This window comes from Narcine bancroftii, chromosome 9 (genome assembly GCF_036971445.1).
Source record: "Narcine bancroftii isolate sNarBan1 chromosome 9, sNarBan1.hap1, whole genome shotgun sequence".
Lineage (NCBI taxonomy): Eukaryota > Metazoa > Chordata > Chondrichthyes > Torpediniformes > Narcinidae > Narcine > Narcine bancroftii.
The window spans coordinates 19,322,352-19,336,981 of NC_091477.1; the positions used below are offsets into that span (position 1 = coordinate 19,322,352).

The 14,630-nt window shown below is 40.6% G+C and overlaps 1 protein-coding gene across 1 annotated transcript in view; it reads left to right on the forward strand.

Moving 5' to 3' along the window:
- The first annotated feature begins 661 nt into the window (after window positions 1–661).
- Window positions 662–14,630, forward strand: part of LOC138743524 (organic cation/carnitine transporter 2-like) — a 50,493-nt gene continuing 36,524 nt past the window's right edge. The window contains exons 1-3 of the mRNA XM_069899017.1: window positions 662–1,056; window positions 7,257–7,360; window positions 10,872–11,026. Coding sequence (XP_069755118.1) covers window positions 670–1,056; window positions 7,257–7,360; window positions 10,872–11,026 — 646 coding nt within the window. The 5' untranslated portion in view covers window positions 662–669. The remainder of the gene's footprint in view (window positions 1,057–7,256; window positions 7,361–10,871; window positions 11,027–14,630) is intronic.

Here is a 14,630-nt window from a genome sequence, read left to right on the forward strand (position 1 = left end):
AGCCGATCAGGGCGCAGAAACTTCTCCATTACCAGAGACATTAAAATTTTATGTAGAATAAATTGTTGGGCACGACCAGTTGCCTCAATAACCACAAGGACAAAGACGGAGGGAAACAATAGGCTTTGTTGTACAGAAGACTTGAGCTGGGCTGGATCCAAGCTAGAGAAGTGCAGGAAAGGGAAAGGTGGCCCGACCTTTATGCCCTGGGTCCCGGGGCGGAGTCCAGGGGAGAGTGTCATCAGGGGGGCGGACCAGCCCGAGCCTTTACCGGCCAATGAGTACATACAATCCACACCATTACAACTCCAACACCACTCAAAGAGCTGTCTGTACTAATGGAGCACCACTTTTTTCTTGCTTTATGGTATTTGTGAATGTTTATTGTATATTGTTAAGATGAAGCAGGTATCGATTTCAGTTGGTCAACGTGGACGATAAGAAATTTGTCCTCATTATTAATACTATATATTGTGTGGCAGTAAGAATCGAGGACTAATTCTGCTAAAAGAGGAAGCCAACTTCAATCTCGGCAGTGACCTTATCGACAGAAGGGACGGTCCGTGCTAGAAAAAGTCCGAGATGTGGGGTTTAGAGCACGTGTGAACAAAGTAACTTCTCTTGCTCATTTGCGCAAATTTTCCGGTCAGTTCTGTCGCCACTATCGCCATGCGGGATTACGAAGAAATAGTCGCTTTCCTCGGCGAATACGGACCGTTCCAGAAACTTATATTTTTGCTCTTGAGCTTCAGCGTCTTCCCCAACGGTTTCTGCGGACTGTCCATAATATTCGTCGGGGATGTGCCAGATCATCGCTGCTCAATCCCCGCGAATCTCAACCTCAGCGAAGCCTGGATGAACAGGACGATCCCGCTGGTGCCAGGAGACGATCCCCACTACAGCAAGTGCAGCCGCTACCGCCTGGACGTGATCGTGAACCTTTCGGAGACTTTCCCCGACCCAGATTTGGTCAACATGTCTGGGGTCGAACAGGAGCCGTGTCTGGATGGGTGGGAGTACAGTCGGGAGCAATACATCTCCACCATCGTCAGCGAGGTTGGTGTCCGGGTTGATTAACTGCTCACACCAGAGGATCGGTCAGCCAAAAATAATCTGCGGAATTAATTGAGATGCTAGATTTTTAAATGCAAAGTTCACTTGCATGAGGGCGAGTTCACAGATGTAATTTTATGGCCAGTGCGATCTCGGAGTCCGAAGAACTTGAGTTTAACTTTGATTATGGATTTATAAACATTAGAATTCTGAATTTTTGCTCTGGCTATCAGAACCCTCTTCCTTAGTCTGGACTCCAACGATGTTGATCTAAAGGGAATCGTATACTTTCTGATTCAGAAAGGAAATGATGAAGAGAGGTTTGGCTGTCCATTCTTGAGATTGGTGAATGTCTGTAATGAACTGACAAGGAAAGTAATGAAACATAATCAGAACTCAAAACTGTGTAAGTGTGGTGCACTGTTAGACAGAAGCAAACACACAAAACCAAAGAGACTGTACAACAGGCTTTAATAGACGTAAACTTCCACAGAGCAGGCCTGGCTGTATTACTGTAAACTCTGAGTGAGGCCTCGGGCTCAGTCTGGTATCCCAGAGGGTGATTGCCACCCAGCCAGGTGTTGTCTTGTTCCCCATACTCTCCTGCAGGTACAGAGGTTGCCCCCTGCAGTAGGCCAGTGGTGTACCACCACAGTAGTCCCTGGGCAAGAGTCTGTCAAGGGAATTGTGCGCCAAGCTGTGTTATAAATCCAAATGATTGTAAAACCCTTTTTTTCTTTGTTTTGGCTGTCATGTTCTGGGGTTTGGATATTTCAATTGGGAGGGAGGTAAAATGGGGTGGGAGAAGTGCTAATAATCATAGCTGCAGGAAGGGAGGACTTTGTGGAGGGATGGTCCACTGAGTCAGTGTTGGTGGAAGCCAGAAACAGAAAGAAACACCATTCTTTTGTCAGTATTCCCAAGCCCCCATCCCACATCAACTCACAATATCTTCTGGGCCACTGAGGAGGAAAATGTGGAAAAAAAATAACAGGGTTGGTGTCATGGGTAACTCGGAAATCACTCACATTTACTAACATCTTCTGAGTCTGAAATGGTTAGATGGAGCTGAATTTGTCAGGTGTGTTCAGGATGTATGTGGTCAGGCTGACTAGGCAATGAACCTGGTGAGGTGACAGATTTCCAGGTGGGCGAGCACTTCGATAATAGTGACCCAGAACTCCCTGACATTTAGTATAGCCATAGATGAGGATAGGACCAGATGAAATGGGAAATTATTTAGTGGGGAAGGACTAATTACAATGCTATAAGGTGGGAAAATTAATTGGGAACAGATGTTTGCAGAGAAGTGCACAGCATAAATCTGGAGGCTGTTCTGGGATCACTTGCATGAGGTTCTGGAGAAGTTGACTCCACAGTGAGAGAGAGAGAAAATAATGGGAATGGAGCCAGAGTTGACAAGAGTTGTGGAACTGTTAGTCAAGAGAATGAAGGAAGCATAAATAAGGTTTAGGAAGCAAAAATCCTATTATAAGATGTCAAGCCAAGAACTTAAGAAGGGACAAGAGAGCTAGCAGGTGGCATGAGAAGGCATCCTACATGTATCTGAAGAACAGGAGGATGAATATAACATAAGAACATAAGAAATAGGAGCAGGAATAGACCATCCGGCCCATCGAGCCTGCTCTGCCATTCAATAAGATCATGGCTGATCTGATCATTGACTCAACTCCACCTACCTGGCTTTTCCCCATATCCCTTAATAACCTATTGTTCCTGCAATCCAATTTCTTGTGATTCATGCCCAAGCATTCCCAAGTTCTTCTGCACTACTGCATGCTGCATTTTATTTTACCATTTAAATAATAATCTGCTCTTCCATTTTTCTTATAAAGTGGATGATCTCACATTTACTAACTTAACTATGTATTTCTGCAACCTCTCCACATCCTCTGTACAATTTGATTATCTGCTCAATTTAGTTTCATCTGCAAACTTGGCTACACTACACTCTGTCCCTTCTTCCAAATCATCAGTGTAAATGGTGAACAGCGGCGGGCCCAGCACCGACCCCTGCAGCCCCCCACTTACCACTCTCTGCCAATCAGAAAAAACACCCAATTATTTTGATTCTTTGCCTTCTGTCAGTCAACCAATCCTCATCCATGCTAATATACTTCCCCGACTCCATTCATTTGTATCTTATTGATAAGTCTCTTGTACGGCACCTTATCAAATGCCTTCTGGAAATCCAAATAAACAACACCAACCTGTTCCCCTCTATCTACCCGCAACCATTACATCCTTAAAGAACTCCATCAAGTTTATCAAACAAGACCTGTCCTTTCTGAATCCATCCCGTGTCTGTCTGATGGAACCCCTTCATTCTAAATATCTTGTTATTTTATCCTTAGTGATAACTTCAAGCATTTTCCCGAATACTGGCCGATACTTACCCGTCTTGTGCCTACATCCTTTTTTAAAAAGTGTTGTGACATTTGCTGTCTTCCAATCTGCCGGAACCTGCCCAGAATCCAGAGAAGTTTGGTAAATGACTACTACTAACGCATCGACTATAACTCCCGCTATTTCCATCAGTACCTTGGGATACCTCCCATCAGGACCAGGGGATTTGTTTGCTTTCAGTCCCATTAGTTTGCTCATCACTGTCTCTTCTGTAACAATTGTTTTATTGAGGCCTTCACCTCCCTTCGCATTCCTATCACCACTCTTTGACATGCTGGATGTGTCTTCTACTGTGAAGACTGACACAAAATATCTGTTCAATGCCTTGGCCATTTCCTCATTACTCAATATCAATCTCCCTTTCTCATCTTCCAAGGGATCTATGTTGACTCTAGCCATGTTCTTCCGTTTTAAATATTTTAAACATCTTTTTGGTATCTGTTTTTTATATTTTGAACTAATTTACCTTCATAATCCTTCTTCCCTTTCATTATTTCCCATTTAGTTCTCCTTTGTTACCTTTTAAAGTTTTCCTAATCATTCAGTTTCCCACTACTCCTAGCTACTTTGTATACATGAGCTTTTAATCTTATACTTTCCTTTATTTCCTTAGTTAACCAAGGCTGACTCTTCCCTCTCTTACTGCCCTATTTTTAATGAGAATATATTTTTGTTGAGCACTGTTAAAAATCTCTTTGACAAGAGTGAGGGAGGGCTGCTCAGGGATAAACAGTGGAACATGTGCCTGGATGTAGGGGAAATATTGAATAAAAGAGTGAGCAAAGTAGGCAATAGACCAAAAGAAAATGACACTGGAGAAATTGTAATGAGAGACAAAGGGATGGAAGAGGAACTGAATTAATATTTTGTATCAGCCTTAACTGTGGAAGACATTAGTGGCCCAGCAGACTCTCATGGCTCTCTTGGAAGAGAAGTGAGTGCAGTCAAGATCATGAAGGAGATGGCACTTGGGAAGCTAAATGGTTTAAGGGTAGATAAGTTTCCCAGACCAGAAAGAATTCACCTTGAGTTCTGAAGGAGGTAGCTGTAGATATTGTGGAGGCATTGATAATAATCTTCCAGGAATCAAGGAAGTTTGGCATGGTTCTGGTGGACTGGACGATCACAAATGCCACACTGCTGTTTAAGAAGGGAGCAAGGCAACAGAAAGGAAATTATAGACCTATTAGTCTGATGTCGGTTGGGAAGCAGTTGTAATTGATTATCAAGGATGAGATTACGGAATACCTGAAAAGATAGGCCCAAGTCAGCATGGTTTCCTTAAAGGAAAACCATGTCTGACATATCTATTGCAATCTTTTGAAGAGATCACAAGTAGGACAGACATGGGAGATGCTGTGGATATTGTGTATTTGGACTTTCAAAATGCCTTTGATGAGCTGCCACACCTAAGGCTGCTAAACAAGATGAAAGCCTATGGAATTACAGGAAGGATACTAGCATGGGTAGAGCATTGGCTGGTCAGCAGGAAACAGGTTAGGGTTTTATTCCTTGGAGTGTAGAAGAATGAGGGGAGATTTGATAGAGGTTTATAAAATTATGAGAGATATAGACAGAGCAAATGCGAGTAGGCTCTTTCCACTTAGATTAGAGAGATAAATGCAAGAGGACATGGGATCCTATTCTGATTGGCTACTGGTTACCCGTGGTGTTCCACAGGGGTTGGAGTTGTGTCTGCCTCTTTTTATGTTGTATGTAAATGATTTGAATTATGAAATAGATGGCATTTTATCTAAATTTGTAGATGATACCAAAATAGGTGGTAGGGGAGGTGCTGAGGATACCAAAAGAATGCAGAGAGACTTGGATAGATTAGAAGAATGGGCAAAGAGGTGGGAGATGAAATACAATGTTTGAAAGTGTATGGTTATGCACTCTGGTAGAAGAAATAGATAGACAGACTATTATTTAGATGGAGAGAAATTCAAAATTCTGAGGTGCGAAGGGACTTGGAAGTCCTCGTGCAGGATATCCTAAAAGTTGACCTCCAGGTTGAGTCAGTGGTGAAGAGGGTGAATGCAATGTTGGAATTAATTTCTAGAGGGATAGCAAACAAGAGCATGGATGTACTGTTGAGGCTCTATAAAGCACTAGTGAAGCCTCACTTAGAGCCATAGAACACTCTACAGCACAAAAAAAATAGTTCTTTCAGCCCTTCTAGTCTGTGCTGAAAACATCATACCACTAGTCTCACTGACCTGCACCCATTCCATTACCCTCCAGACTTCTCCCATCCACGTATCTATCCAATTTATGTTTAAAACTTAAGAGTGAGCCCACATTTACCACATCAGATGACAACTCGTTCCACACTCCCACCACTCTCTGAGTGAAAAAGTTCCCCCAATGTTCCCCCTAAACCTTTCCCTTTACACCTTAAAGCCATGTCCTCTTGTATTTATCTCTTCTAATCTAAGTGGAAAGAGCCTACTCGCATTTACTCTGTCTATATCTCTCGTAATTTTGTAAACCTCTATCAAAAGTGGATGGATGGATCAGCTCATAATTAGATGGATGGATCAGACTCAATGGCCCAATGAGCCTATTTCTTCTCATATATCTAGAAGTAAATCATGAAAATCTGTAGGCACCGTGGCTGAAGTAAAAACAAAAAAATGCTTGAGAAGCTCAGAAGGACAAACAGTGTCTTATTTGTAGCAAAGGTAAAAAATACATAACCACATTTCAGGCTTGAACCTTTAGCCTGACGTCAGTGGTTAAGAAGATGTTGGAGCTGATTGTCAAGGGTGAGATTACACGGAGGCCCATGACATGATAGGCCAAAGTCAGCATGGTTTCCTTGAAGGAAAATCTTCCTTGACAAACTTATTGGAATTCTTTGAAAAAGTGACAAGCAGAGTTGATAAAGGAGGTACCGCACATGAGGTTACTTTAATGAAATAAAAGCGTATTGGTATTATACGAAGCATACAAGGGAGGATAGAGCATTGGCTGATTCTCAGGAAGCAGAGAGTAGGAATACAGGGATCACATTCAGTTTGATTGCCAGTTGCCAGTGGTATTTCTCAGCTTCTTTTGATGTTGTATATTAATGATTGAGATTACAGAATGAATAGTTTTGTGACCAGTTTGTAGATAATAATTTTAGGTGGAGAAGCAGGTAGTGTTGAGGAAATACAAAGGCTGGAGAAGGACTTAGATAGATTAGGAGACTGGGCTGAGAAGTAGAATGTCAGAAAGTATAGAGTAATGGGGAGAATGCCGGGCAGTGGGGTTGAGCGGGGAAATGGGACAGACTCGATGGGCTGATGGTTCTGGACCATCACTCTGGAATTTGGAAGGATTAAAAGATATGGATGGAATAGACCTGGAGAGAATGTTTCATGTCATGGAAGAGTCTAAGACCAGGGGGAACACAATTAAAGGCCCATCCCTTTAAAACAAATTTAAGAAGGAATTTCTTCAGCTGGAAGGTGGTGAATCTGTGGAATATATTGCCATAGGTGGCTGTGTATGCCATCATTTTGTATATTAAAAATGGAATTTGTGAGGAGAAAGCAGAAGAATAGGTTGAGAGGTGAAAAGTAAATCAGCCATGATCAATTAACAGAAGACAAAGGGCTGAATGGCCTAGATCTGCTCCTACTTCATCAAATTGCTGAGGTGAAGAGTGTTACCACCAATTTAGATGTTGTAAAGCATATGTATTTTAACACTGTGTAGAGAAATGTCTTTGCTGTATCTTTGTTGAGGATTACTTATTTGGGCTAATTTTTCATTTTTTTCTTATTCAGTGGGACTTGGTATGCAATGACGATTGGAAATCCCCATTAGCAGTGTCGGTGTTCTTTACAGGAGTGTTGGTTGGCTCTTTCATTTCTGGGCAGTTATCAGACAAGTGAGTTATTTCTTTTATGTAATTTTGCAAAAATATAACCTTTTCTGATGATTGTTGTTTGCTTTTTGTCAGAATTGCCACAGAAAAATACAAAGATGCTTCACTGAGTGTCAAGCTTCTCAGGTTGATGGAAGACCATGAAATTCACTGCATAATTGCAATTGTTTTTCAATGTCAGCATTAAACTGCTGATGTAAATGGAGTGGGGAATTATGCTGTGATTAATGTCAAAGGAGAATGATTAGGTTGTTTCCTGTTTCAATTAATCATTATGTGATAATTTTTTGTCAGAAATCTCAATCTGTTGTGAATGAAATATGAACTGTTGCATTATTATACACATCCAGAATAGGCCTGCATACTATGGAATTATCCACAAATTTCTCCATTCTTTACATAATGTTGGATGGAAAATCATTGCTCATGGATGAGTGCTGTCTCATTTGGAAAAGTACAGTGGCCTCTAGCCAAGCAGAAATATAATTTTTGTTACCTATAATATGGATGACTGGAGGCTGTCACAGTGCATGTCTTTGACTTCCTTGCTATCTTGGAGAGTTGTGCTAATTTGAGACTGCTTCTGAAGTCTCACTTGTGTCCCTACTCATCTCTCATATCATTCCATTGCAACTCCAAAAGAAAATGGATGTGCATCATCTCAGCAAACACATCTTCACATTCCACTTGGACAATCTTTGAAGTCAGAGATATGGGAACTCTTGTTCCATGTTTACTCCACTGATTGTCTTTGTTTAATTTATTCATTCATAGGACATGGCTATCACTGTCATTGCATAGGTTTTATTGTCCATTCATAATTCCTGAAGAACTGAGAAAGCAGTTGAGGATATACTGCAGTTAGATCCACTGTTGTCAAGATCTGAAATCTTAAGAATCAATGATCTTTGCAAATTTGAATCACATAATAGCCTGAATGAGTAAAGATGACAGATTTCCTTTCCTAAAATACATTAGTGAATGTGTAGAGGAGGAAGAGTTCAACAGAGCCACTGACTTGTGGACTTGTGGACTTTTTAAATAAGAAATAGATTATGATAAATATAAGGCTAAAGTTATGATGGTAAACATGAAAGTCTGTAGATGCTGGGGTCTAGTGTAGTACACAAAGGTACTGGAGAAACTTAGCAGGTCACGCAGAACGTGAAAAGTATTCAACATTCAAGCCTGAGCCCTTCTTCACGAATGCAGAAACTCAGGCAGACACCTGAATAAAAGGTTATTTTAAGGTTATGATAAGGTAGAAGGAAACCAAGAAATAATAGGGAGAGAGCGCGAAGAAAAATAGCTCTCTGATTGGAGGAAGAAGGGGAGGGGCTGAGGACAGGAGTCAGAAGGCTGAGGACAGAGAGAGAGAGACTGGGGAACAGGTTCATAGAAATTGGAAAAACTCAATATTGATGCCCAATCCCAATCTTTGCGTGCTGCCTACCCCAGCCAGAAGGTACAGAAACCCAAAGTGCAGCACTTTCAGGTTGAAGAACAATTTTTATCCAACAGAGGCTATTGCACCTCTCCACACAACTCTAATACAAAACATAATCACCCTCAGGACCACCAAAATATATCTTTGTGCTACTGAAATTTTACTTCTTTTTCTTGTCCTCAAATCAACGACAACTGTGAATATTTATTTATCTGTCTTTTGATATTTATTATATTGTTTTCTGCCTTACATTTGTGGTAATTTAAATGTATACCATTGTCATTGGTGTATCTTGTATATCTGTTTGGCTGAAGCAAGAAAGAATTTTAGTCTCTTTGTCTCTCTTTGGCTTGGCTTTGCGGACGAAGATTTATGGAGGGGTAAATGTCCACGTCAGCTGCAGGCTCGTTTGTGGCTGACAAGTCCGATGCGGGACAGGCAGACACGGTTGCAGCGGTTGCAGGGGAAAATTTGTTGGTTGGGGTTGGGTGTTGGGTTTTTCCTCCTTTGTCTTTTGTCAATGAGGTGGGCTCTGCGGTCTTCTTCAAAGGAGGTTGCTGCCCGCCGAACTGTGAGGCGCCAAGATGCACGGTTTGAGGCGCTATCAGCCCACTGGCGGTGGTCAATGTGGCAGGCACTAAGATATTTCTTTAGGCAGTCCTTGTACCTCTTCTTTGGTGCACCTCTGACACGATGGCCAGCGGAGAGCTCTCCATATAACACGATCTTGGGAAGGCGATGGTCCTCCATTCTGGAGACGTGACCTACCCAGCGCAGTTGGATCTTCAACAGCGTGGATTCTATGCTGTCGGCCTCTGCCATCTCGAGTACTTCGATGTTAGGGATGAAGTCGCTCCAATGAATGTTGAGGATGGAGCAGAGACAACGCTGGTGGAAGCGTTCTAGGAGCCGTAGGTGATGCCGGTAGAGGACCATGGTGTATCGTGTATATCTGTTTGGCTGAAGCAAGAAAGAATTTTAGTACATCTGTGAAAATAAACTCCCATTGGACATTGGCAGAAATGAATATTTATAACAGGTACTGATGTTTTATAATGATGGAAGTGTAGCCCTTGAAAATTGAACAGGGAAGTAAAATCAGAGAAAGCCCAAAAATTTTTCATTTTATAAATACATAAGGAGAAAATGGTAACAAGAGTGGGGCCTGTTAGAAATCAAAATATGACCAGTGTGGAGGTGGAGGACCTTTGTGTAGGGTTCAGATGACTACCTTGTCTATGGCTTCACAATGGTGATGTTGTTGGGAGGGAGTTGGAATGAGAAGTGTGAAATATTAGCATGTTTTTTTTTTCCCTATGCTCCAGATTCCTCCCACCCTCTAACAAAAAAATTGTACGGGGTTCAAAAGTTAATCAATATATTTGGGTGGCATAGGCTTATGGCTGGAAGGGCCTGTTACTGTGCTCTTTGTCATTTTATTTTATTTTAATTAAATTTAAACAGAGGAATGTTATTTTCTTCCAAGTAGCTGTGGTTGTGGAGGGGGTGGGGTAGGGGGTATTGTTGACAGTAGAATTGGGTGAGGTTTAAGGGCAGCCTGAACCTGTTTCCATAGAGGTTATTGCAGCTGAACCCATCATCATACTTCAGCAGACAGATATATCTTAGATCATTGGGTGACAATGTGTTTGAAGTCAAGTTAGTCTTTCAGCTGTTGTGGCCATGAAAGGTTCTATGATCACCTTCAATATTTTATGATTCCACAGAAAAAAAAAACAATCTGCTAGAGGAACTCAGAGGGTCGAGCAGGATCAGTGGGAGAAAATGAATTGTTGGCATTTGGGTCAGAGCCCTTCATCAAGACTAATTCAGGATTCTGTGATAGGTTATATTTACAACAAGCTGTCCATGAGGTAGGGTTTGGATGGTACATAACTACATTCCAGCTGAATTTCTGGTATATCCTTGCTGAATTCCTGCTTTTTATTCACCAAAGTGCACAAATCTTTGTTTGGAACATTGCTATTAAGTAACTAAGACATAAATAAATGTATAATCAGAGGCCTGACTATTTGAGTATAAATCTTCATTTGTTTTGGTTTCTAGGTGTGGAAGAAAGGTGATTCTATTTGGAGTGATGGTTGTACAGTGTGTATCTGGTATTCTTCAAGCATTCTCTCCAAATTGGGAAATATTCTGTCTTCTTAATTTTATTATTGGCATGGGAGAAATATCAATCTACATGGTTGCCTTTGTTCTTGGTATGTACCTGCAATATTCAATACCATCCAATCTACTATAGAACTTTCATTGCTGCAATACAATTGATGATTCTGTCACTCTATGTAATTCATTAATTTCTGTTCAATTGATGGGTAGAGCATCCATGGAGTTTTGAAATCTCATTCATTTTCTCATACATTTTGATGGAAAATGTCATAAAGCTCTGAAAACATTTCAGGCAAGTTGAAAACTTCATGTAGTCCAGTGACCTGATAATATTTGAATTCCAGAAACATCCAGTACTGTAAAACAAAACATCAATGAAAATAGCCACATTTTACATTTATGGACCTGAAATCCTTGGCTCTTCAACTGTAAATACCCTATGACTGGTAGGGATACAGTATCTACACAAACATACTGTATTTGTGTTTCCATCATAACAGGTGCTGAGCTTGACTAGGATAGTTCAAGCATTTTCCTCATGGCTCACAAATATTTGTAGAAAGTAGTCACACTCTGTTTGATGCAATAGCAAGGAACTCCCAGTGGCCAACCATTTTAATTCCACACACCATTCCCACACCAACATGTCTATTCATGATCTCATGCACTGCCAAACCAAGGCCACCAGCAAACGGGAGGAACAGCACACATTCATTTAGGCCATTCTACCACAAGATGGCATTAACATCGACTTCTCCAATTTCCTTTAAACCCTTCCCATATCTCTCTATTCCCAGGACTCTACCACCTTTCTTCCAGTTTCCCACCCCTTTCCCATCTCTCTCCATTCAGAGAGCTACCACCCTCCAATTATTTCTCAGCCTTATTCTCTTCTATATTCTCACCAATATTGTTACTTGTAAACCCGAGCTGCTCCCTCTTCCCGTTCATCTCTCGTCTCTTCTTCCCCTCCCCCCACATTCTTATTCAGGTACCTGTATGTTTTATTGCTCATACCTTGATGAAGAGCTCAGGCCCAAAACTTTGGTTAACTATTACTTCCTAAAGATGCTGTGTGACCTGTCATGTTTCTCCAGCACAATTTTTAATTGTAGTCATTCTGAAGATTTATGATCTTTTTTGCCTCATCTTTCATTTCAATTTCATTCAATTATTTTTCTGTTTCATCTTTAATTCTCTGTGTGAACATTGCTATTTTCCTGATAAATAGAATGATCTCGAGGAAGTTATTTTTCAGCTAATTTGGGTTTTATGATGAATTTGTATTTATAGCTTTTCAGACCTCAGTTATTTCTCATTATCATGCCCCAAATGTGGACTTTGGGTGTCGGTACCTGTGAATTTCATTATTCTTTAAATTTCCATACAAATATTGTTAGCAATTCCTTGGAGGCAACTGACCATCCTCTGGAGATTAACTTTCATGGCATGCAAAACTGTAATCCAGTTTGAATACAGAATCTTCTGTCCAGAAGTTAGACCATGTAGCACTTTTATGTGCTACAGAAACCAGTTTAAATGAAATTTTGAAAACAAATGAAAATACAAATTGTATGAGGTCCAAGATTTTCATTCTGGGTTCCCCATCTGATCCAAAGATATGCATAGAAACTTGGACTTGTAGAGAGGCATCCCACAGTGACTGATACATTCCTGGATACCACTTTTACAATTTTCATTCATGCATGATGCTGTGTAAGCTTTCATAATACCTGCTGAAGCATTTCCCTGGCCGGACTAGGAATCCAGCTCGCTTTCCTCAAAGATCATTTAGTGCTTTCTTGGCTTTACTTCAGGCTCCGTCCTTTCTCTAGAACAAATCTGAATCTGGAATCAGATGTTTATTTTTGCTTTCTCCGTATTCCCTCCACAATAGTTACCAAACTGCCACTCTGACTATTATCCTTTCCTCATTGCCAGTCCGACTCACCACCATATATTTTATCCATCTCAACAAATCTCACTCCTTGCTAGCACTTTTGTACTTGGCTACCAATCCAAATCTTAACTTGAACTCTGATTTCCAACCCAACCAAATATTACCCTGACACCAACTGCAAACCCTGATTAAGAAATCTTGGCAGCTGTGTTCTAATCCCCTCTCAAATTTGTCCATGTATGGATCAACCTGACTCTGATCCTTAGCCTTCTCCCCACCCACAGTTCCATTCCAACCTGTGATTACTTACCTTATCAATATCCCTCATGATTTTATAAATCTCTCTAAGCAATCCCCCACCCCACCAACCTCCCCACTTACCTTCTCCACTCTCAGGAAAAGAAGAAAGATGCATCTGAGTCCTGCAGACTCTCCTTATAATTCAAGCCAGTCACAGTAACACGCTAATTAATCTTCCACGCAACCTTTCCAGCTTTATGATCGCTTTCCTACAGCTGGGTGACCAGAACTGCACAGCATATTCAGTGTGGTCTCACCAATGCCCACAAAAGCAGATCACTAAAATTCTGCTGATGTACCTAAAATAAATAAATGTGTACAATAACAGAATATAGAGGGGGTGTTTTCTATGGTACTCATAGTCTGGAAGTGTTCAACAGAAATTTACCAAAACGGTGATTAAATTATGAGGAAAGATTGCATAAACTAATGTCCAGGAACATTAAAAGGGTATATTGACTAAGATTTTTAGGATTATACAGTGTAGTTAGATACTATTTAGATTTGAAGAAATCAAGAAGTGAACATAACTTTAAGAGCATGGGCTTGAGGAGAGAAATTGGGATATACTGTTAACCAGTATCTATCCTTGCTGATCAACACATTTGTAGCATTCCCTTATAATGGGGAGAAATAGGACTTAGTTCTTGACCTAAACATTTTCAATACTGTGTCTGCCTCTTGTGAGGGAATAATTCTTAATGGTATTTATTTTGTTTTCATTGATTGAAGATTTTATGTTCCACAAAGGGGGACAATTTTGAACTAGTTTCCTTTTATTGAACCTTAATTAATCCTCTTCAAGCATCAGCTTTTCTTCAGACAGATAGGACAATTAATAGTATAATCATATTAAGCTTATTATCAAGAGATGGAAGGTCAGTACTCATGATGGACTTGGCTCATTTTGCTGTTCTCTGCAGCCTTCTTCATTTCTGGGCATTTGAGTTTCTAAACCAGGCCATGGTACAATCTATAGAAGTTGAAAGAGTATTCAGTGACATGGCAAATATTAGATTTGATAGAAAGTGGAGGCATTGCAGTGACTTCTTCATAGTTACCTCAATGTGTTAGCTCCAGGAGATTTCTTACAATATGTGGGCTCCCAGGACATTGAAGGTTCTAACATTGTCTACTGCCTTGAGTCCTTCCAATGGAGATAGGTAAAATGTCCCTCATCCTCTCATTCCTGAAGTCGACAGTAATCTCCTTGGTTTTACTGACGTTGAGAGCAAGATAGTCATTCTGGCATGACAACCAGATTTAGGACTCATAATTTCCCAGTATTCAGCCAAGCATAGTGGTGTTGTCAGCTTTTTCTATATACCCACACTCATAACTTTGGAATGAATAAAGTTCATTCTCTTCAATAATGATTTTAAGTGCAGAGAATGTAAGCAATTGTAATTCATGAAAATACTTTAAAAATACAAAAAGTTAGCGTTAAATAATGATCCAATTGTTCTCTGGCTAGATGGAATAGATGATAAAGACAC